This window comes from Bos indicus, chromosome 7, assembly GCF_029378745.1.
Source record: "Bos indicus isolate NIAB-ARS_2022 breed Sahiwal x Tharparkar chromosome 7, NIAB-ARS_B.indTharparkar_mat_pri_1.0, whole genome shotgun sequence".
NCBI classification, from domain to species: domain Eukaryota; kingdom Metazoa; phylum Chordata; class Mammalia; order Artiodactyla; family Bovidae; genus Bos; species Bos indicus.
In genome coordinates, this window is record NC_091766.1 from 20,417,063 (window position 1) to 20,440,020 (window position 22,958).

General features: G+C 51.4%; 1 protein-coding gene and 1 non-coding gene across 2 annotated transcripts; one reads left to right on the forward strand and one right to left on the reverse strand.

The window, feature by feature from the left end:
• Positions 1-1,921: 1,921 nt before the first annotated feature.
• Positions 1,922-21,799, reverse strand: GNA15 (G protein subunit alpha 15). Its single transcript, XM_019964506.2, has 7 exons — positions 21,270-21,799; positions 12,867-13,051; positions 10,832-10,986; positions 10,052-10,180; positions 7,278-7,407; positions 5,509-5,662; positions 1,922-2,867 (listed from the first exon to the last, which is right to left on the reverse strand). The coding sequence occupies exons 1-7, from the start codon at positions 21,412-21,414 to the stop codon at positions 2,641-2,643; spliced, it is 1,125 nt and encodes a 374-aa protein (XP_019820065.1). The 5' UTR covers positions 21,415-21,799; the 3' UTR covers positions 1,922-2,640.
• Positions 16,106-16,178, forward strand: TRNAM-CAU (transfer RNA methionine (anticodon CAU)). The gene has a single exon. It is a non-coding gene; the product is annotated as a tRNA-Met (tRNA).
• Positions 21,800-22,958: the final 1,159 nt, after the last annotated feature.

The window sequence follows — 22,958 nt, forward strand, 5'->3', positions numbered from 1 at the left end:
GAGGGTTCAATCCCTGGGTCAGGAAGATCTCCTGGAGGAGGGCATGGCAGCCCACTCCAGTATTCTTGCCTGGAAAATCCCATGGACAGAGAAGCCTGCAGTCTACAAAGAGTCAGACACAACAGAAGTGCCTTAGCACACATGCCTGCACTCTTGCTATAATGGGCCAAAATTTTCTTCACCTCTCTGCTCTCCTGGTCAAAAAATTAAACTTCAGTCTAATCACAAGAAAAAACATTAGACAAAACAACTAAAGGACGTCTGGCCAAACACCTGCTGGGAGACGGCTGAGGTCCTAACCCAGGTATGGTATCTGGGAATACGACCTTCTTTGGAAATAGGATCATTGCAGATACAATCAAGTTAGAATGAGGTCAGGTTCATCTAATTCAGTATGACTGGTGTCTCTGTTGTTGTTCAGTCAATCAGTTGTGTCTGACTCTTTGTGACCCCATGGACTGTAGCCCACCAGGCTCCTCTGTCCATGGAATTCTCCAGGCAAGAATACTGCATTGGGTTGCCATTTCCTTCTCCGGACATCTCTGTAAGAAGAGCAAAATTGGACACAGACACACACAAGAAGAAACGGCCATGTAGGGACAGAGGCAGAGACTGGAGGGATACTGCCACAAGCCAAGGGACACACAGAGCCACCAGAAGCGGGAAGAGACAGGAAGGACCTTCCCCTGGAGCCTCAGTCTCAGATGCTGCCTCCAGAACTCTGAGAGATTACATTTCTGTGGTTTTAAGTCCCTCTGTCTGGGGTACTTCATTACTGGAGCCCTGGACAAGCCACAGAGCTGACCAGCACTCTTCAAAATGGTCAAGGTCATCAAAGACAAGGAGAGTCTGAGAAACCATCCCAGCACAGAGGACCTTAAAGAGATGCGATGACAAAATGTCATGAGGGATCCTGGATGGTGTCCCAGGACAGAAAAAGGGCATTAGGGGAAAACAGGAAATCAGAATATAGAGTAGACTTCAGTTAATAATGTTTCAATGTTTGTGTGTGTTAATCACTCGTGACCCCATGGACTGTAGCCTGCCAGGCTCCTCTGTCCATGGGATTCTCCAGGTAAGAATACTGGAGTGGCTTGCCATTCTCTTCTCTAGGGGATCTTCCTGACCGGGAGATTGAACCCATGTCTCCGGCATTGCAGGTAGATTCTTTACCATCTAAGCCACCATACCATATTAATATATTAATAATATGGGAAATCAGATGTGGTTTTATAAGGCAACTCTGTATTCACAATTTTTCTATAAACCTAAGACTATTTTTTAAAAAATAGTTAATTAAAAAAAATTAAAAAACAACAGACTTCCTTGGTGGTCCATTGGTTAAGATTCTGGGCATTCACTGCAGAGAGCACGGGTTCAATCCCTGGTTGGGGACCTAAGATCACCCACACTGCACGATGCAGGAAAAAATTTTTAAAAAGAAACCACAAAACTGTTGAATGAATAATAGAGTCTTGGCTCAGCCATCTTCAGGTGTGTAGCCTTAGTCAAATTATTCAGTTTCTCATGTGCCTCAGTTTCCTCATCTGTAAAATGGGGGCAATGAGATTTGTGCCACATGGGGCTGCCCTGAGACCAGGATATGGTGAGTAGAGTCATCATTGTCTCCATCAGAGATGGCTGGTGGCTGCTGCTGGAATTTTGGGTGAGTAGCAACAGAGGGCCCGCTAATACGACCCCATGGTCACAGAGAGAGGCTGGACTTCACTTCCTGGCTTAAAGTGCACACAGTCCCGCACAGCTCTGTGTTCCGTGCCCTGCACAGCGGATGGACAAGTAGAACTTTTTCCTTCCTTTGCCATGTTGCTACCCTGTCCGGAACAGGAGACTTGCGATAGGACAGTGGGGGCCAGGGCTTGGGGGTGGGGTGTTAAACAGGACGCCCCTAAGAAACCAAAGGTCTCCAGAATGTCATTTCTTTAATGTCCACCCTGCAAGGGGCCATGCAGAAGGTGAGGGAATAAATACAGAAGGTTGTAAGATGCAGTGCTCCCGGCTTCCAGCCTGGGAAGGAAGGCGGATGCCTGTGGACCTCGGTTTCCTTCATCTGCAAACCGAGGCAAGACACACTTTGAGCCAAGAGGCTCTGAAAGGGTGTCTCTTTCTCCTAAGAAAACGGAAGTCCCTGAGTTCCCCAGACCTCAGGCTGGGATATCGGTTCCTGTCCGCTAGGGGGAGCCAGATCCCGCGTCCCCGGCATGAAGGACCACTCCCCTCATCCCGGGACTGGCACAGAAGCCCCAAAGGGTCTCTGCCTGAGAGGACATGCCTATAGGTGGGGGTCCTGAGAGAGCCCCACCCACCCAAGTCCTGGATCCCTTGCTCTTTTCACCCTTTCCTGCACCTTGTCCTCCTAAACGGCCACTGTGTTTTCTCTCCGAGGAGGTAAACTGAGTCAAGGGACAGGGGATCCAGAGGCTGTCCTGACGAGGGGCGGAGAAGGAAGGGGATAGCGACCGGCCTTCCACGCCGGCTCACTCGTGGTCCTTCCTCTACCTGGGTCTGGGGCTGGAGCGACATGGGGCATCTGGGCTAGCTGAGCGCCGGCCCACCCCGCGCCCACTGCCCGCAGGTTCCACCTGCCCCTCGCGGGTCCGAGTTCGGAGCGGCGGGCCTGGGTCAGAGCAGGTTGATCTCGTCCAGGTAGCGGGCCAGGACCGAGTCCCGTACGTCCTTGAAAACCTTGCGGATGTTCTGGGTGTCCGTGGCGCACGTGTAGTGGCTGAAGAGGCGGCGGGAGCGCGGGCCCTTCCTTCCCCCGTCGGCACCGTCCACGCAGCCGGCATACATGCGGGTGTACATGTCCAGAATGAACTTCTTGGCTGCCTCCGCGTCCTGCTTGGGGCCTGGGGACAAGGGTGAGCAGTCAGAGCACGCGGCTCGTGTGGCAGGTGAGAGTCCCTCCCTCCTGGGACCAAGGTAGACTCTGGACAACATCGGGGCTGCAGGAACCATCCGGCAGGGTGCCTGCCAGCCTCCACCATCTTTTGTGTTTCTAGCCATTCACAAGACTGAGGCCCAGCCAGTAGGATCCTCAGGGGTAGGCTCATTTGGGTCACATGGCCTGGAATGGACCAATGAGGCTGGTGTCTGAGACTGCACAGAACCGTGTTAAAGACCCTCTCTCTTAGCTGGGCTTGGAGCCTGGAGGTCCAGAGAAAGACATCCTGGGGAGATGAAAGAGAAGGGCAGGGATGGCTGCCCTGGTGAGGCACACATGGGATTTCCACCCCCTCTCCATCTCATTCATATACGTATGTGTATAAATATACGTATAAGTATGTGTATAAAGCTGATAAGAGGCTTCAGTCGTGTCGGACTCTGTGTGTGTGTATACATATATACATATACACACGGACACACATATATATGAAATACATATATATGTAGAGAGAGAGAGAGAGAGTGAGTCAAGGGCTTCTGGAACCCCCCAAGACCCGCCTCCACGACTTACAAGATGGGTTACCTTATCTGTTAATCCACCTAATCTCTGAGAGTCTGTTTCCTCATTTGTTTAAAACAGGGATCATAACTGTCCTAGGCCTCCCTAAAGTGTTGTGAAGACTCAACACAATCATGTCGAAGGCTCAGTGTTCAATCAGAGAAGCTTTCAGGAGTCTGTACTATCATCATTCTGTCCTAAAGGCAGGTCCCATAGTGGTTACGACCTGCCAGCTTTGGATCCAGGAAACTTGGGTGGGAATCCTGCCTCTGCCAGTCACTAGCTGTGTGACTTTTGGCAAATAACTATATCTCTCTGTGTGCTTCAGTTTCCCCATCTCTATAGTGGTGAGAGACATGAGTGCTCCTGAACAGCGATTTTTAATAAGCATTTTTAACAAGTCAGTACACGAGGGTGCTTCCATCAGTGTTAGATGTATTAGCTGTTATTGGCTTATTATTATTGTCATGAATATTATTTAGTAGAGAGGAGAGAAGACCGTGAGTCAGAAGTTAGCAAAGGGTGCTCCAGCCTCTGTGGCTGGCAGAAAGGATGAGTTATGGGGGTTCCCTGCGACATGAAGGAAAACAAACCATCCTCAAAACGATCTACTTTATCCCTGTATCCAAACTCTCCAAGCCATGGTCCCACTTCCGAACTGCCCAGGGGATGCTCGGGGAAGAGGGAGAAGAGTGTCCAGGCCACCTTCCTGGAACAAGCTGACATCTGTCACCCAGACCTCAAGTCTTGTGGGTAAGATTGGGTGAGACTGGCCACACAGGCTCTGACAGACCAGTGGTCACACCTGTGGCTGCTGCTGCTGCTGCTGCTGCTAAGACGCTTCAGTCGTGTCCGACTCTGTGCGACCCCATAGACGGCAGCCCACCAGGCTCCCCTGTCCCTGGGATTCTCCAGGCAAGAACAGTGGAGTGGGTTGCCATTTCCTTCTCCAATGCATAAAAGTGAAAAGTGAAAGTGAAGTCATGTTCGACTCTTAGCCACCCCATGGACTGCAGCCTACCAGGTTCCTCCATCCATGGGATTTTCCAGGCAAGAGTACTGGAGTGGGGTGCCATTGCCTTCCCTGCACACCTGTGGTGACATCATCAAGACTTACACACCAAGCTCATGCTAAGGGTTTCACTTACTGTGGTTGATTGTGTATTAGGATGAATACACAAAACTCACAATTTGGTGATACACCAAATCCATGTCCACTCAGAATCTCAGAATATGACCTTATTTACACATAGTGGGTTTTGGACGTGCGTTTTAAGCTAAAATGAGATCACACTAGGTTAGGTCATGTCCTAAACCCAATGACTGGTGTCCTTGTAAGAAGAGAAGAAATGGGGACTTCTTTGGTGGCACAGTGAATAAGAATCCGCCTGCCGGTGCAGGGGGACATGGGTTTGATCCCTGGTCTGGGAAGATTCCACTTGCCGCAGGGCATCTAAGCCTGAGCTCTAGGGCCCATAAGCCACAACTACTGAAGCCCATGCACCTATAGCCTATGCTTCACAACGAGAGAAGCCACCACAATAAGAAGCCTGTGCACCACAACGAAGAATAGCCCCCACTCCCCACAACGAGAGAAAGCCTACATGCAGCGACAAAGACCCAGCACAGCCAAGAACAAAGAAAGAAGAGAAGAGACAACCAGAGACAGAGAGTCACGTGGTAACAGAGGTAGAGATTGGAGACATGCAACTACAAGTCACGGAATGCTAAGGATTACAGGTGACCGCCAGAAATTAGGAGGGAGGCCTGATTCAGACTTCTGGCCTCCTAAACGATGAGGGGGAAATTTCTGCTGCTTTCAGCACCCAGTATTAAGGCTTCTGTTACCGTCTCCCCATTCAACGGAGGTGGAAGCTGAGACTCAGAGGTCTCCGGCAGAGATCAGAGATGGGTCTGGAACTCAGGTCTGTCTGACTGCACTTGGAACCCCAGTGACTCCAGGCTGAGGTGTGGCCTGAACCACTGTCTCTCTTGGGAGCTGCTTTTGGAAAGTGAAGGGTATAGAAAGTTCTAGAACCACTCACCCCGGAAACTGGGGAAGTACGTAGCCAGGTGAGATGTGGGGATCTTCTCCTCCAGGATGTCGGTTTTGTTGAGGAAGAGGATGACGGAAGTGCTTTTGAACCAGGGCAGTTCCAGGATGGTCCCAAACAGGGCCAGACTCTCCTTCATTCGGTTCTGGGTTGGGAGGCACAGGCTGGTCATGGATCCAGATGGATGCTCGTCCTGAACAGGAGCCCTCCCCGCAGGTGGAGATGGGGCTGGCAGCCCACCATCCAGCAGCTTGAGGCTCCCCAGTTCCCGCCAGGCTGGGACTCAGGGCAGTGGGACCGGCTGCCTGTGTATGCCCAAGATTGTTTTGTGCCTGTACGTTGGGCTAGTGTACCCCACCCCCAAACTCATGTCCACCTGGAAATTCAGAATGAGACCTGATTTGGAAATAGGGTCTTTGAAGATGTAATTAGTTAAGAATCGGTCACACTGGAGTAGGGTGGGCTCTGACTCCAATGTCCTTATAAAAAGGGGAAATCAAAGGACTTCCCTGGTGGCCCAGTGGTTAAGACTCTGTGTTTACAATGCAGGGGGCAAGGGTTCCATCCCTGGTTGGGGAACTAAGATCTCACATGCCATGCAGCATAGCCAAAAAAGTTTTAAAATTATTTTTTAAAATAGGACTCAGGGAGATGGCCATGTGAAGATGGAGGCATAAATGGTGTGGTGTCTTCTCCAGTCAAGGGATCCCAAAGATTGTCAGCACACCAGAAGTTGGGAGAGCCTGGAACAGATTCTCTTTCACAGGGTCAGAAGGAAACAGCCCCACTGACACCTTGACCTCAGATTTCTGGCCTCCAGGACCATGAGACAATAAATTTCTGTTGTTTCAGCTCCACCACCCACTCCCCATGTACCAGCCCTACCTCCCAGTTTGTGGGACTTCATCACAGCAGCCCAAGCAAAGTGGGACATCATGTGTGGCTCAGTTCAAGCAAGATCTGTGTCAGAATGACCTCAAATTGATTCTATCTGACTCAGTTTGATTCTATCTGACTTAACCCGAAAGTACAAATTATAACACCTGACCCTTGGATCCTGAAACTGTCTATGTGAAACTTTAACTCTGAAAAGTGCACATGTCAGAGATAATAGTGTGCCCAACCTTCACCGTGCTCAGTCGCTTTGGTCGTGTCTGACTCTTTGTGACCCCATGGACTGTAGCCCGCCAGGCTCTTCTGTCCATGGGATCTCCCAGGCAAGGATACTGGAGTGGGTTGCCATTTCCTCCTCCAGGGGATCTTCCCGAACCAGGAATTCAACCCGCATCTCCTGCATCTCTTGCATTGCAAGTGGATTCTTTACCGCTGAGCCACTAGGGAAGCTGAATTAGGAGAAGAATTCATGAAAAGGAGAAGAATCCTGAATAAAAACAGGACATAGCCCCATTCCCACAGCATGACCCATACTCCCAGGACACACACACTGTGCTGCAGGGTGTGGGAATAGGGTGGTGTGCCTTGAAGCTTGAGTATCCAACTGTGTGTGTGTGTGTGTGTGTGTGTGTGTGTGTGTGTGTGTCCCCAGGGTCCTTGTCTCACAAATACTTGTGGATCTGTGCATTGGGGTTCAACGGTCTGGCCACAAAAGAGTGGACGGTGAAGCTCAAAGCCACGCCAGACACACAAAGACTCCCTCAAGAGTGGCGGTAGGCTTTCCTGCTCAGTTGAGGGTCCCTGGGCCAAGGAGTGAGTAAGAGGGTAGGGGAGACAGCACCCCCACATCCCCAGTGGCAGCTCACCTCCTGGTTGTTTTCCTCCAAACACTGGTCATATTCACTCAGTGAGGCCAGGTAGATGAGGGCAATCACGTTCTCAAAGCAGTGGATCCACTTCTTGCGTTCTGACTTCTGGCCCCCGACGTCCACGATCCTGCGGGGAAACCATCTCCTGTCAGAGCTCAGACCCAATCAGGGACCCTGAGACATGGCGCCCCAGACCCCAGTCATGGCTGGGACATGCCACAATCAACATTAATAGCAGCAAGAATAGATGCTAGCCACCTGTGTGTGACTGCCTTTCACCCCATGGGGTAGGCATCACTATTATACCCATTTTACAGATGAGAAAACTGTAAGTACAGAGAGGAGAGGGGACTATCCTGAACTTGTGTTGCGCTGGGCTGCCTTCTACCCCACAGTAGAGGACAGCTGATTGGACACATCCTCAGCCTGCCCTGTTGACTGATGACCCAGGGGAAGTTGCAAAATGTCTCCAGAACTCAGTTTTCCCTTGGCTGTGTTCTGGGTGACCATGGGAGCTTCCAGCAGCCACACTGATGGACAAGAGCCATCCCCTTTGTTTGCGTCCCAGGACGAGTGTTCGCCTCCACCCCCAGACACACCACAACAAAAACCTGAGCCCTCCCGCCTTCCTGTTGTCTCTTCTAAGAAATATGGGTCGCTGATAACAAACCCTGCGTCATTTACCCGGGGATACGACCATTACTCAGGCAGCAGGCAGGAAATGCCAGAAGCCTCAGAGCAAGAAAAGACTTGCCCTGATGTACAGGAGGAAAATCCAGACTGGTGCCTGAGGCTCCTGAGTCCCAAAACTGGCCTTTCTGGTGATCCCCAGATTCCCTCAGACCCTGTGTCCAGGGTCATATGGGGGAGGCAGTGGCTTCAAATGGGGCTCCAGGGGCTGAGACAGCTGTGGGGTTCACTTACTCTCCAGCCTCCCAGCTCAGAGTCTCCCTTTCCTCTGAGCCCTCACCTTTGCCTTGAGAATGGACTTAAGTTTCCCCTTCTGAAAATTCCCCTCCTCCACCCAGTCTTTCCTCTGAACTTCCCCAACCACTACTTCTACTCCCAAACTTTCACCAACTCACCCATCCACCTGTTCATCCATCCACCCACCTCCTCGTTTATCCATCTTTCCACCCACCCATCTAGTCACCCATCTGTCCACATATTCACCCAATCATTCATGCATTCATCCATCTATCTATCCATCTATCCACTCATACAGCCACCCATTGATCCATCTATCCACCTACCTATCCATCTATCCATTCACCAACCCAACAATCCACTCATCCATTCACTCATCCCTTCATCCATCCAACCTTCCATCCATCTATCCACCCATCTATCTACCCATCCATCCACCCATCCATTCTTCTATCTTTCCAACCATACACTCATATATACAAACTTGCACTCTGACATTCAGTTGATTATCACTAGAGAAGCGATGGCTTCCCCAATGGCTCAATAGTCAAGAATACACCTGCAATGCAGGAGACAAAGGAGATGTGGATTGAATCCCTGGATTGGAAAGATCACCTAGAGGAGGGCATGGCAACACACTCCTGTATTCTTGTCAGAAAAATCCCATGTACAGAGGAGCCTGAAGGTCTACAGTTCAGGGAGTCGCAAAGAGTTGGACACAACTGAAGCGACTGAGCACACACACTCACTCAATATCACATAATATATCAATCAGAGAAGCAGTAGAATCAGTCTCAAGCTGTAACTTCAAGGGGCTCTCCATCTAGTGGAGAAGACCCAAATGCAAACAGTAAATTATGAACCTTCTTGTTTCAAAAGCATGGAGCCAAGAGGGAGGGCCATTCAAGGAAACAAGAGGTCAACATGAGTGGGTTGAACACTGGAGGTTTTCAGGCACACCTGCACAGCTCTCTGTCACCATCTTGCTAAGGTCGTTGAAGATTCTCTAAAGGCCAATTCCAGAAGTTGCTCGTCTCTCTGACCTTTTCTTGGTCTTTGACACTGGTCATGGCTCTGCATGGACCATTCTTGGCTGCACGGGACCCCCACACCTCTCTGTCTTCCAGCTCAGGCCTGTTTGCGCCCAGCCATCTCCCAGATGTCCCAGACTCCTCAGACCCAACCTGCCCCCAAATAACTCCATCGGCTTTTCTAACACCTCCCTCTCTACCACCACCACAGTGGTTTTTACCATCTACACCATCATCTTGATGGGAAACTCACAGCAAGTCATTTTTGACTGCCTGCTCTAATTCCCACACTCACCCATTCTACATCAGAAACATTTCTTGCACCATTCCATCATTTCCATGCTCGTGGCCACTGCCCAGACCTTTCCCAACCCTGTCTGCCTGAACCATGGCTCCTGCCTCCTCCTGGGTCTCCTGACGCCCAGCCTGAACCCCTCATTGATCACTAGAGGGATCACCCCCTGAGCTTCCCCAGCTCCAAATCAATCCCTCTGATCTAGCCCTGACCGCACAGTCTCTGTCTCCTCCTTCCCATCACCCCATAGCTCTAGTGAACTCCTAATCATTCTTCAATGCCCTAAGACCAATGCCTCCTCCTCCAGAAAGACTTCCCCTCCCAGAACTCTGGGGGCTATGTGTGGGCCCTTCCAGGTCCCAGTCCTGACTCCATGCGGGGATGGAGATGTCTATACCCAGCTTTGCCTCCTCCAGCCTGACAGGCCCTTTGTGGGCTGGGACAGACAACTCCTACTCAGCCCTCAGCGCTGCAGTTCCTTTGGCCCTCCTACAAGAGCTTCCAAGCTCTGTGCTCACCTCAGGTTGGTTTTCTGCACGGAGAAGCAGTACTCGTTGATCCCGGTGGTAGGCATGCGGCTGCGGAGCACGTCCTGTGCGGTAGGTATGTAGCCCTCTTCCGTGATACGGTCCAGATTCGACAAGTAGCTGTGGAACCGGAAGACCTGAGTGATGGCCTTGCAACCTCCCTTTACTTCTCAGATTTCCCCTGACCCAGGGCCCCATGAGGACCCTGCTGGGGGAGGAGAGCCCCCAGAGAGAGGCCAGCATTTCTGTGGGTCCCAGGTGGCTGAGGAGCACAGCCTGAGGCCACAGGAGCCTCAGGGAGAAGCAGCTTCACCCTCAGGGCAGTGTGTCTCTCTGGGGAGGGTGTCACCCCAGGTGTGTCACTGCCACAAGAGCAGTGATACCCTTGAGGACTAGAAGCCAGCGTTGAGCCCAGGACACCATCACCCCAGAAATGGTCTCACGCCAGAAACGGTGTCACCCCAGGGCAATGTCATCCTAGAATAGTCACCTTCGAGGTGCCATCACCCCAGAAACGGTGTCACCCCAGGAGCTGTGTCACCCTAGTAACAGTGCACCCCAGGAACTGAGTCACCTGTGAGCAACGTCACCCCAGGAACACCCTTACCTGGGAGTCAAGACCACCCACAGCACCCCCGCAGTGGAAGCCGACCAGCCTTGGGGCCGCTCTGCCTGCTTGGCTCCCTGGGAATGGGTCTCCTCAGACTGTCCAGGCACAGCCTCCCGCCCCAGACTTTGGTCCTTTACCCAGCCCGCGGACCCCAGACTCACTACACAGCCGAGTCAAGCAGGTGGAACTCTCGCCGGCGCTCATAGCAGGCGCGGATGCCGGTGTCCTCCCACAGCCACTGCATGGCCACAGCGTGGCGCTTCTCGAATTTGGTCACCTTGTAGGGGTCCTGGCTCATGATCACACTGGCGTGGTGCTGGGAAGGGACGGACGGGGCGGGTCAGAGCAGCAGGACAGGGCGGCGGGGGGCGGGGCTGCCCTCCTGCCGTCTCTGCCCCCTTGGCGCGCGTGTCTGCAGGCCGCAGGGGCAGCAGGGGCGCACGCGCAAGGAGCGCCAGTTCGGGTGACCCTGCACGGGACAGCAACCTCTGCTCCATCTGTCCGCTTTTCTTTGCACCGGAAGCAGGCGCTCTTGTTTATGTTTGAATTATCTTTTTATAGAGGTAATTAAGCTACCAGGAGGTCATGAAGGTGGCCCTAGTCCGGAGTGCCCTTATACGAAGAGATTGGGACACAAACACAACCGAAGGATGGCCATGTGAGGATACAGAGGACAGCCGTCTGCAAGCTAAGGAGAGAAGACTCATAGTGAACCAACCCTGAGGCCTTAGGGGTCAGGAGCTGTGTACGCTGCTGGGGAGAACGTAAACTGGTACAGCCACTGTGGAAAACAGTTTGGAAGTTCCCCCCAAATTAAAAATAGAGCCACCAGGAATTCCCTGGCAGCCCAGTGGTTAATATTCCACACTTTTACTGCCGAGGGTCCAGATTCAATTTCTGGTCAGGGAACTAAGATCTCACAGGCTGTGTGCAGCAGCCAAAAAAATAAATAAGCAAATAATTTGTTTTTTAAACATAGAGCTACCATATGATCCAGCAATTCCACTCCTGGGTATGAAATCAGGATCTTGAAAAGATATCTGCACTTTCAGGCTCATCCCAGCGTTACTGACAGTAGCCAAGATGTGGAAAGAACCTAAATGCCCATCGATGGATGAATGAATAAGGATGTAGATATAGGGACTCCTATGCAGCCTTTAAAGAGAAGTAAATTCTGCAACAGAGGACAAGGCGGATAAACCTTGAGAACATTATTTTAAGTGAGATAAGCCAGTCAGAGGACAGATCCTGCCTGATTCTACTTACACAAAGAATCTGGAAGCAGCAAGTGCACGGACACAGGGAATGGAATGGGCTGAGGGGACGGGTTGGGGGTTGATATAAATAAAGTTTCTCTTAGTCAAGGGGAACGCCTTCTAGAATTCTTTCTTTATGACATTGTATCTGCAGTTACTGATACTGTATTGTGCACTTAAAATTTGCTAAGAGAGTAGATTTCATGTGGAATGTTCTTCATACAATAAAATCTTTAAAAAGAAGAGTGGAGACTTCCCTGGTGTTCCAGTGGTTAAGACTCCTTGCTTCCAATGCAGGAGGTGCAAGTTTGATCCCTGGTCAGGGAACTAAGATCCCACACGCGGTCTGGTACAGCCAAAAATAAAATAAAATGAAATATAAAAAGAGGGGTGATGTGACACATGGTCTGCATAGCACTGTTCCCTCAGCAGGGTGGGGCAGGGCTCAGGAACCAGTCCACCATAATAATACTTCTAGAACAAAACATATGCCCACTCAGGACTCCTACCAGGCATCATAAGGTCCGAGGGAGAGATGATTGAGCCTTGGGGGTCCACGGGGGAACCCTTGAGGTGGGGGCACATGCTGGTGCTGAAATTGAAACTGTTTAGCCTCTCAGCCCTGTCCAGCTCTTTGCAACCCCATGGACTGTAACTCACCAGGCGCCTTTGGCTGTGGGATTTCCCAGGCAAGAATACTGGAGTGGGTTGCCATGCCCTTCTCCGGGGGAATCTTCGTGACCAAGGGATCGAACCCAGGTCTCCTGCATTGCAGGCGGATTCTTTACCTACTGAGCCACCAGCTGGTGCTAAGCTGCCTTACATGCACACCAGGATCCCAAGAAACCTTGGAGGAGGCGGTTCTTAAGAACTTAGGCGATATGAGGGGATGCGGTCCCACCTGGACGCCCTAAGGGAGCCCCCTCCCCACAGGGCTCACCTTGCTCTCGGGCCAGCTGAAGGGGATCTGTAGCCGTTCCATAGCTTCGATCATGCTCCTCATGGATATGAAGATGTTCTGGTAGACTAGGGGCCGGAAGTTCTTGCGGTCCTCCTCCGAGTAGCCCGCCCCATGGATGATACGCATCTGTTTGATAAACGTGCTCTTTCCACTCTCCCCGGGACCTGGGGAAACGGCCACCATGGTCAGCTCAGCCCCCGGGGGGCTCCCGCCACCTGGCACCCGCCACCCCCGGGCAATGGGGCTCACATCCCGGCTCCATGACCCTGGGTGAGCACCTTCACGGCCCTGGTGTTTGTGTCTCCACCTGTAAAACGTGGTTTGCTGGGTGGCGTGAGGGTTAAACTGGTTCATGAAAACGTAGTCCTGGAGGGTCAACAAACCACTGGCCCTCGGACAAACCTTGTCAGTGCCTGTTTTTGTTTCATTTTTGTTTGATTTGATTTGATTTTCTGTTTCATGATTATTATTTATTTGGCTATGCTGGGTCTTCTTGGCAGCATGGCGGATCTAGTTCCCCGACCAGAAGTCAAACCGAGGTCCCCTACATTGTGAGGTTGATGTCTTACCCACTAGACTCCCCTGGGGAAGTCCCTGTTTTTGGTGTTGTTTGCATTTTGTTTTTGGCTGAGCTGCATGGCTTGTGGGATCTCAGTTCCCCAACCAAGGATTGAACCAGGCCCTCGACAGTCAAAGTGTGGAGTCCTAACCACTGGACATCCAGGGAATTCCTGACAGCCACCTGTTTTTGCGTGGCCAGCAAATTTTTACAGTGTGCATGGTTTTTACATTTCTAATTATTTTCACGATTACAATTTTTACAGTTTTTAAATGGTTAGTTTTTGCATTTTTGCATGGCTGAGAGGAATCTAGACGCTGTTTGATGACACCTGAAAATTACATGAAATTCAGGTTTCAGAGTCAGTAAATAAAGTTCTGGGCTTCCCTGGTAGCTCAGCTGGTAAAGAATCCACTTGAAATTCAGGAGACCCCGTTTGACTTCTGGGTAGGGAAGATCCCCTGGAGAAGGGATAGGCTACCCATTCCAGTATTCATGAGCTTTCCTGGTGGCTCAGATGGTAAGGAATCCTCCTGCATTACGGGAGACCTGGGTTTGATCCCTGGGTCAGGAAGATTCCCCCGGAGAAGGGCATGGCAACCCACTCCAGTATTCTTGCCTGGAGAATCCCCATGGACAGAGAAGCCTGGTGCGTTACGGTCCATGGGGTCTCAAAGAGTTGGACACGACTAAGCACAGCAAATAAAGTTTTAATTGGCACATGGCCACACCTGGTTGTATATAAATTATCTAGAGCTGGTTTCTTGGGACAGCAGCACAGTTGAGCAGTCAGAGACCCTCCAGCTTGCAAAGCTGGAAAGATTTACTGTGCCGTGCTGTTTAGTCACTAAGTCTTGTCTCTTTAGAGACCCCATGGACTGTGGCTCATCACGTTCCTCTGTCCATGGGATTCTCCCAGCAAGAATACTGGAGTCGGTTGCCATTTCCTTCTCTAAAGGATCCTCCTGACCCAGGGATTGAAGCCAAGTCTCCCACATGGCAGGAAGATTCTTTACCACTGAGCCACCTGGGAAGCCCAAAACGATTTTATATCTGGCCCTTTACAGAAAAAGTCTGTGGACCCCTGGCTTAGAATGCACTTTGATATAGTAAGAGTTACATTCCTGTTCACTACTATTAGCAGTAGTAGTCTTTACCATAATTATAATTACTGTTATCATTATTTGCTATAATTATTTCAGGTAGAGAAAGTTTTATGAAGGAAAAACAACAGGATAAATAGAGTGATTAAGTGACTACTGCTAAGTGCATGGAACACTTCTCAGTGGAGGTAACATTGGGGTTGAGATCTGAAGGCTGAGAAGGTTGCTCCCGTGTCAAGGTGTGGGGAAAGGGAGCACCAGGCAGCGGACAGAGCATGTGCAAAGACCCTGGGGCAGGACGGTGCCTGATGTGTTTGACAAACAGATGGGAGACCCGTGTGGCTGGAGCAGAGTGAGCAAGGGGGAGGGAGGAGGGGAGGGCAGGGAGGGGATGGGGCTGGTCATGCAGAGGCTTGTGGGCTACAGGAGAACTTGGGCTTTTACCCTCAGGGAGGTGGAAGCCTGGAAGGCTGTGGGCAGAGGAGGGGCAGGGCCTGACGCAGGTGCTCACAGGTGCTCTCTGGTTACTACAGGGAGGGTTTCCCACCAGCCAGATGGTTCAGGCTGACCCAGGTGGCCAAGTGGAGTGAGACCGAAGGGGACATTCACATGAGATACTTGGGAGACAGAACCCACACAACCTCACAGTGAAACAGAGTGGGATGAGGCTCCTTGCAGGCTCATCTACAGAATTTCCAGGGCCAAGTGCAGGATGAACCCTCAGGGCCCTTCTGAGTGCAGGGTTGCATGGCCCAAAAGCCAGGAGTGGGTCTGTGATATTAACACTAGAACCTTCCAGAGCCCAGGACCAGGAGCTCAAAGAGAAAGGCCTGGCTCGCTGCTCTCTGAGCCCCAATATCTCCCTCTTGGAGCCTCTGTTTTCTCATCTGTGAAATGGGCTTGACAGCCAGGTGAGAGGTACATGGCCAGGAGGCCTCCTCCCACACCTCCATCACCCTGCCAGCCCCTGGGGGACCCTGGCGTGGGGTCCCTCCAAGGGCGGGGGACACTCGTGCAGGAGGAACTGAGACCAGCTGCAGAAAGGGAAGGGGTAGCCTGGCTGGAGCCAGAAAGAGGAACCGGGAGCAGTGGGAACATAGTGGGGAGGAGGCAGGGAGTGTGGGAAGTGGCGGAAGAGAGAGTGATCCCCCATATCACCCATGGCGGGGCCCAGTCCCTCCCTGCCCCCGCACATTTGAGTGCAGTGAGGGCTGGGCTGGTGACACTACTGCACTTGAGATCCAAGAAAAAGAGTCACTTTTCTGTTACCCCAAAGGACATTCATGGGGAGACTGGAAACACTGGTGGGACGTGATGGAGACAAGACTGTATCACATGCGTCAGCCGCTCATCATCGTCCTGGGGGTCTTTGCCTTTTAGTGGGACCCAAACCCACAGAAGTATTTGGAGGATAAACAGGTGAAAAGTAATTATCCTCCAATTAAAAATAAATAAAATTTTAAAAAACGATCAGGGCTGAAACTGTACTCACAAATGGATCAAAAAACAATGAATATATCCGTATTAAATATATAAATGTATAGCAAGGTGGGACTTCTCTGGTGGTCCAGTGGCTAAGACTCTGCACTCATAATGCAGGGGTCCTGGGTTCAATCCCTGGTCAGGGAACTAGATCCCACGTGCCAAAACTAAATAATCTGATACTGCAACTAAAGATTCTATATGCTGCAACTAAGACCCAGAGCAGCCAAATAAATAAATATTTTTAAATGCAATTGCATTTTAAAAAATAAATATATAGCAAGTAAGCTATAGACATACATCATGTAAATTACAAATATATACACACACATATATATAGTGTATATGTGTATGTGTATGGAGAGGGAATAAAGGGCATGAGATAAAATATTAACATTTTCAGGAGAATCCAGTACAACTTTTCTGAAACTCTGAAAGCATTTCAAAATGTAAAGTTAAGAAAGTGGGGGGAAAACCCCTCAAACGCCAGGTGAGATACTGCATTGGAGGCTGAAATGAGAAAAGGGTATTTGTGGAAAAACCAGTGATATCTAAAGTTTGGAGTTGAGTTCACAGAAACTTAAGGGTACAGTTCCCACGTTAATATCTCAGCTATGACAGCCCAGGGCACTTATGTAAGAAGTCATCATAGAGGAAGCTGTTCAGAAGTTGGGAATTCTCTGTGCAGTCTTTGCCACGTTTTTGTCCATTGAAAGTGATTCCAAAATAAAAAGTTTCCAGGACTTTCCTGGTGGTCCGGTGGTTAAGATTCTGTGCTTCCAATGCAGGGGGCATGGGTTCGATCCCTGGATGAAGAACTAAGATCCCGCATGCCATGCAGCATGGCCAACGATTAAATAAGTTAAATGTTTACTATAAACAAATTAACAACAAACAGACACCACCCCTTCAGTCAGGAGCCACCTGTCTCAGATTCTGAAATTCCTTGGGTTTCAGGACAGAGATACATCAAACTCACTAAATATTCCTGCAGTGGGATATCTGACTATCACAGTCGGTGAGATAAACCCACAACCTCACCTCCCACTGGGAAACCTGGAGAGGTGGGCTGGTCTCTGCTTTTTAACAGCTCTATTTATTTGGCATATCACGTGGCATGTGGGACCTTAGTTCTCCAACCAGGCATTGACCCTACTTCCCCTGCAATGGAAGCGAGGAGTCCTAACCACTGTACTACCTGGGTAGTCTGGTGGGGGGGTCCATGCCCCAGCTCCCCCAAGCCCACAAGAACAATGGCCCTTGGCTCCACTTTTCAGGTGGAAGAACTGAGTCCCAGATTGGTGGGGTCCTGCAGTTGGTGAGTGGCCAGATTGGGACTAAAACACAGTTTTGAGTCCAGAGTTCTTGGGCTCTTTCATGATCATTCTGGGAAATTCCCCAGGTGCTGCATGAATCATTGTCATCATTCGTGTCTTCCCAGCAACAAAGATTTAAGTCTTAGCATCTGCCAAGCCCTGAGCCCAGGTCCTCTCTGACTGACCTTGGTGGATCCTCACAAACATTCCTGCTGTGTTCCCATTCACAGTGGAGACATGGGGGCTCAGAGAGGTGCAGTGACTTTCCCAAGGTCACACAGCTAATGGAGAAGCAGAGGAGTAAAAACAAACCCTTGTGGATCCTTCACCAACAAAACAGGATGTGGATGGTAGGCTGAGTCAGGCATCATCAAAATATCAGTTAATAGGATTTTTCTCCACACACTCCGAAGCTCATCGGCTTCTCTGGGTGCTGCCAAAATGGCAGTGAGACCTACGGCCGGGAACTACATTCTTTGACCTTCCTCTGGGCTGCTCCTCTGCGAGCACAAACAGAGATCTCACCAAGCAACAGTTAATTTTGTTGGGATGCACTGTTTCGTTAAAGAAAAAAAAAAAAGCCTGGTTGCCACCCAGAACTTGGGTTTCATGACTCACGTGTGAGTCCCAACCTGAAGTCTGAAACACTTCACCTTTGCAGCCATTACTCCTAGAATCACTGAGGATTCAGGAGCCTCTCGTGGTATGGTTCAGGAAGCTCCCCAAATGACGCCGAAAGACGTAGGAGAGCTGTCTCCACCTGGCACAGCCTCGAAGCCCAGACGGGAAGTGTCCGCTTCCTCCTGGGCACGGGGGAGGAAGTGGAAATGCAGAGGCCAGGAGCTGCGCCAAGTCCCAGGCATCACAAGACACTGGGTGGCTCCTTCCATGGGAAACTGCAGCCCCCACCCCACCATCCACTCCTGGAAGACGGGGCTCCTGGGGCCAAGGGGGTCAGGCCCGGGCAGCTGGAGACCACACAGCTCAGCTTCCATGCCCAGCTCTGCCTCCAAACCGGCTGCAGACTCCAGACCCAATCCTGCCACCTCCCTGGGCCTCAGTTTCCCCATCTGACAGGGCAGTCAACAGCGTGGACTTTGGAACTGGAATTCTAGGCTCCAGTCCTGGCTCTGTGACTTTGGACAAGTTGCTTCACCTCTCTGGGCCTTGGTTTCCCCATCTGGGGATAGGAATGGTTCCCACCTCACATAGGACAGACATAGCTGGCTTCTTTATTATTATTATTATTATTATTATTATTATTGGAGGGGACACACTGCATGGCATGTAAGATCTTAGTTCCACAAAAAGGGATCAAACCTGCACTCCCTGCCATGGAAGCTTGGAGTCTTAACCACTGGACCACCGGGGAAGTCCCAGAGATGGCTACTTTAATTGTTTGCTTCAGACTCCTCCCCCTTCTCAATGTGGTGACTACTTCCTGCCAGGGACAGACCCCTGGTCCCTTGGGCTTCTTCCTCAAAAGGATCAACTATCGCCCAGAAAAAAATCAAAAACTTTTAAATTCAATTCCTGTTTTTAAGAAGGAGGGCAGGTGTGGAGGCAGCCCTTGGGGCTTGGATGGGGGTGGTTGAAACCACAGTCCAGCAGGCTGTCCACAGGGCTACATCAGTGCTTGGACATGTGAACAATCTCCCTTCTCCCCTCCCCCTGACCACGAGCAGAAGTGGCTTCCTGATTTGGGGCTGGCTGTCCAGTAGTCAGTGGAGCAAAGGACTCTACCAGCTCTAGGAAGATACAGTATAACTCTGGGGAAAATCACCCCGGAAACTGGATTCATTCATTCATTCACTCATTTATAAAGCATGCCCTCATGACCAGGCCACTGTACTCCTGAAAAATGCTGAGGACAAAGGAGTGAATAAGATGGACATGGTCTCTACCTCTGTGTTGTTTGCTGTGTCACTGGAGAGACAGATGGTGAAAAAGGAAACAGGAAAATACCAGAGAGAGTGTCACGAAGTGAGTGCTATGAAGAAAAACTGGGCAGAGGAAGAAGGATGGGTCTGACTTTGAAGCCAGGGAAATCAGGGAAGACGTCTCTGAGGAGGTGGCACTTGAGCTGAGACCCACTGGCCAGGCAAAGGCTTGTAGGGATGCTGAGAGCCCTTGGCAGGGAGAACAGCAAGTGCAGAGGTCCTGAGGCACGGTTAGAGAAACCTGAGATGTGCAAGGAAGGATCGCTAACACTGACAAACCCCTAGCCCAACTGAGCTCCTGCTGCTGCTGCTGCTGCTGCTAAGTCACTTCAGTCGTGTCCAACTCTGTGTGACCCCATAGACGGCAGTCCACCAGGCTCCCCCGTCCCTGGGATTCTCCAGGCAAGAACTCTGGAGTGGGTTGTCATTTCCTTCTCCAATGCATGAAAGTTAAAAGTGAAAGTGAAGTCGCTCAGTCGTGTCCAACTCCTAGCGACCCCCATGGACTGCAGCCCACCAGGCCCCTCCGTCCATGGGATTTTCCAGGCAAGAGTACTGGAGTGGGGTGCCATTGCCTTCTCCAAACTGAGCTCTTAGCTTCCCCAAAAGGAAGAGAAGACAAAGAATGGAAAAAGAGACATCACTACAAATCCTACAGACATGAAAGGATAACAAAGGAGTGTTAGAAAAAATTGTACACCTGTATACTTGAAAACTTCAAGGAAACAGACAAATTATTTGGAAGATACCAATAACCAGAGCTCACAAAAGAATAGCCAATGTAGCTCTATTTATTAAAAAATAGTAAATACCATATAATATATAAAAGCCTAGTTATTTCAGAAAGTGAATAGAGATAGCTATTAAAGTCTTAATTAAAACTTTCCTGTGACTTCCAAAGGAAGACTCAAAGGAATACCCTAAGATTCCACATCAGGGACCATGGGTTCGATCCCTGGCCAGAGAACTAAGAGCCCATATACCATATAGGGCGAGGTCAAAAAACCAAAACAAAATAAAAACCCCTTCCAGGCTCAGATGGCTTCACTGGGGGGCTGTGCCCCACTTTCTCCTCTCTTTCCATCGCTGAGGGCTGCCCCTTCCCACTGAGCAGGAGAAGAGACAGGGCGGCTATCCAGATGACCAAGCCCTGCCCTTTGTCCCAGGGCAGGCAGGTGGGAATTTGGGACCTCAGGGCCTTCCCCAGCCCTCGTCCAGGGCTCAGGCATTCCCAGGAGACCCTCCAAGGTTGGGGTCCCTGGGCTTAGGCCTGTGGGGCCACACACAGGGCAAAGTGGCTGGGGGAGTGGACACATGTGGACCATAAGACGTGAGGTCTCAGAGGTCACAACTTCAGAGCCTTCCAATCCGTCACACCCGAATCACCCCAGCTCCCTCACAGAGGGTTTTGTTTACCTCCTCTTCTTGCTGCCGGAAATTATTTTATCTACTTGTTAGTTTATAGGCTCACAGTCTGGCTCTGTCACCAGAAGCTGAGGTCCCTAAAGTCAGGGACACACAACGCTCCATCTCCCCTTCTATTGTACCCCACCTCTAGGAATTATGCAGTACATCTTGAATGAATGAACCGATCCATCAATTAATCAATCCATTAAAGGTGCTTGGCCATGCTTTGACCATGGGACTTGTCCTAATGAACCACCAGAACAAACCTAGGTCAAGCCCTCAGGGGGATGGAAGGGTCCTGGACTCTCCACGGTCACAGGGCTAGGCTGGAGGTCCCGGCGCTGGGCAGCTCATTCCCTTCTCATGACTCAGGAGCCCGTAGGGCAGGCTGGGCCAGCCAGGCCAGAGTCGGGCCACCCAACTGAGCCACCTCCATCCCTGCAGATGCCCAGGAGGTGGCTGGGCCAAGGGAACGGGCCCACAGCTCCCTCCCTGGGAGGAGGAACCGAGCCTCAGTTGATTCATCCTGAAAGTGGGCTCCCAGGCTGCCCCGCCCTGGGTGGCCTCCGACTCACCCAGAAGCAGCAGTTTCAGCTCCCCTCGGTCGCGCTTCTTCTGCTCCAGGAGGATCTTGTTGATTTCCTGGTCGATCCGGGCCGCCGACTTCTCGTCCTCGGTCAGACACCAGGGGCAGCAGCGCCAGGTGAGCGAGCGAGCCATGACAGGGCCTCAGCGGGCACGAGGCGGCATCGCCCCCGCCCCCGCCCTGGGAGGAACCCCAGCCCGGCCGCTCTGGGGAGGGCTCCTGGCACCGGTGGGAAGGGCCTCCCTTGTCGTGGGGGTCGCCCCCCCAGGGACCCCCTGGCTTCCCGGCCTGGGTTACCGGCCGGCCCAGCTTCTCTAGGCCTGTGTGCCAGCCCCGGGGTGGAGGAGGAGAAAAGATGCTGGCTCAGGGCTCCCCGCCCATCCTCAGACCTGCCTGGCCCGGCCCGACAGGTTGACGGCAGAAGAGCTCAGAGATGAGGTGGGCGCCTCGGGGGAGGGCGGGCCGGGGAGGAAAGGCCAGCCGCCTGGGTGCACGCTGGGCCTCCTTCCTCATTCTGGAGAAGGGGTGGACCCGGTTCTCCGTCCTCCCTGAGCCTCTGACGCCCTCCCTGGCCCACGCCCCTCTTCCCTTCCTCTGGGCCAATTAGACGCAATCCTCAGAATACCTGCCACCATCTTTAATATTTATTTTTTTTTATAACTTTTTGGCCATCCTGAGAAACATGTGGAATTTTAGTTCCCCCACCAAGGATCAAACCAGCGCCCCCTGCATTAGAAGCCTGGCATCTTAACCACTGGACTGCTAAGGGAAGTCCCCCATCCTGATATTTTTTTTAAAAGAACATCCAAGGCCCAGGGGCACATACTGCTTTAAGCACTTCTGTGTATTACGGGAGGTGGGTTTCATGCAGACAGCGCCCCAAGTTCATTCCAGCCCCCTGCACAGATGGGGACATGGAGGCACAACCAGGCCTGACTCCTGGGGGAGGCTGTCCCACCCGTGGGGCCCCAGGGTTTCAATGCAGAATCGGCAGCTTTAGAGCCAGGGCCATTCATTCTCCCTGCAAACTTGTATGTGGTGCCTCCTACGTGGCAGGCAGTCTACGCAAAGATGGGACTGAAACGTCAAACGCCCCCCTACCTCCCTGTGGGATACCCTTGACAGACAAAGAAATATCCTAAATATATGTATATCCAAGCCTATCAGATGGTGATAAAGTGTGTGTGAGAGGAAAATAAAGCCCAGGGAGGGGATGGGAGATGTAGCAGGGCTCATCTGTGGCTTGAAACGTGGGGCAGGGGGAGCCAAAGAAGGTTACTCTGACGAGAGGACCTTTGGGACCAGGACGAGAAACTGGACAGGAGCCTGGCCATAGAATCTCAGGAGTGGAAGCTGCTCCCAAAAAAGCCAAGAAGTCACCATGCCCAGGTCTCCAGAAGTAGAGGGGGACCAGAGGGTGAATTTTGGCTGGTCCCCCACTGATTGCCTCCAATCCAGTAAGAACTTTGCTGTGTTTGGGAGCAGAACGCTCTGGGAGAGGTTCTAGACACTTCTAGAAAGTTCCCAAACACCCCTCTCCCCAGAGAAACACAGAATCCTGCAGCCTCCGGGCCCCTCCCAAAGGTGCTGGTGAGACCCAGAGAGGGTGTGTGTTGCACTTGGGACACACAGCCGCAACCGTCTCCCTCTACCACGCCCTAGCCGCGACCGGTGTGGT

Bases quoted from the DNA above. Each gene is read 5' to 3' on its own strand.
- GNA15 (XM_019964506.2), bottom strand. From the start codon at position 21,414: ATGGCTCGCTCGCTCACCTGGCGCTGCTGCCCCTGGTGTCTGACCGAG. The intron at 10,987-12,866 runs GTGAGCCCTGTG...GTCCCTTCCCAG, and splicing joins TCAGCTGGCCCGAGAGCAAG to CACCACGCCAGTGTGATCAT. The intron at 10,181-10,831 runs GTGAGTCTGGGG...CCGGTTCCACAG, and splicing joins CTGCTTGACTCGGCTGTGTA to CTACTTGTCGAATCTGGACC.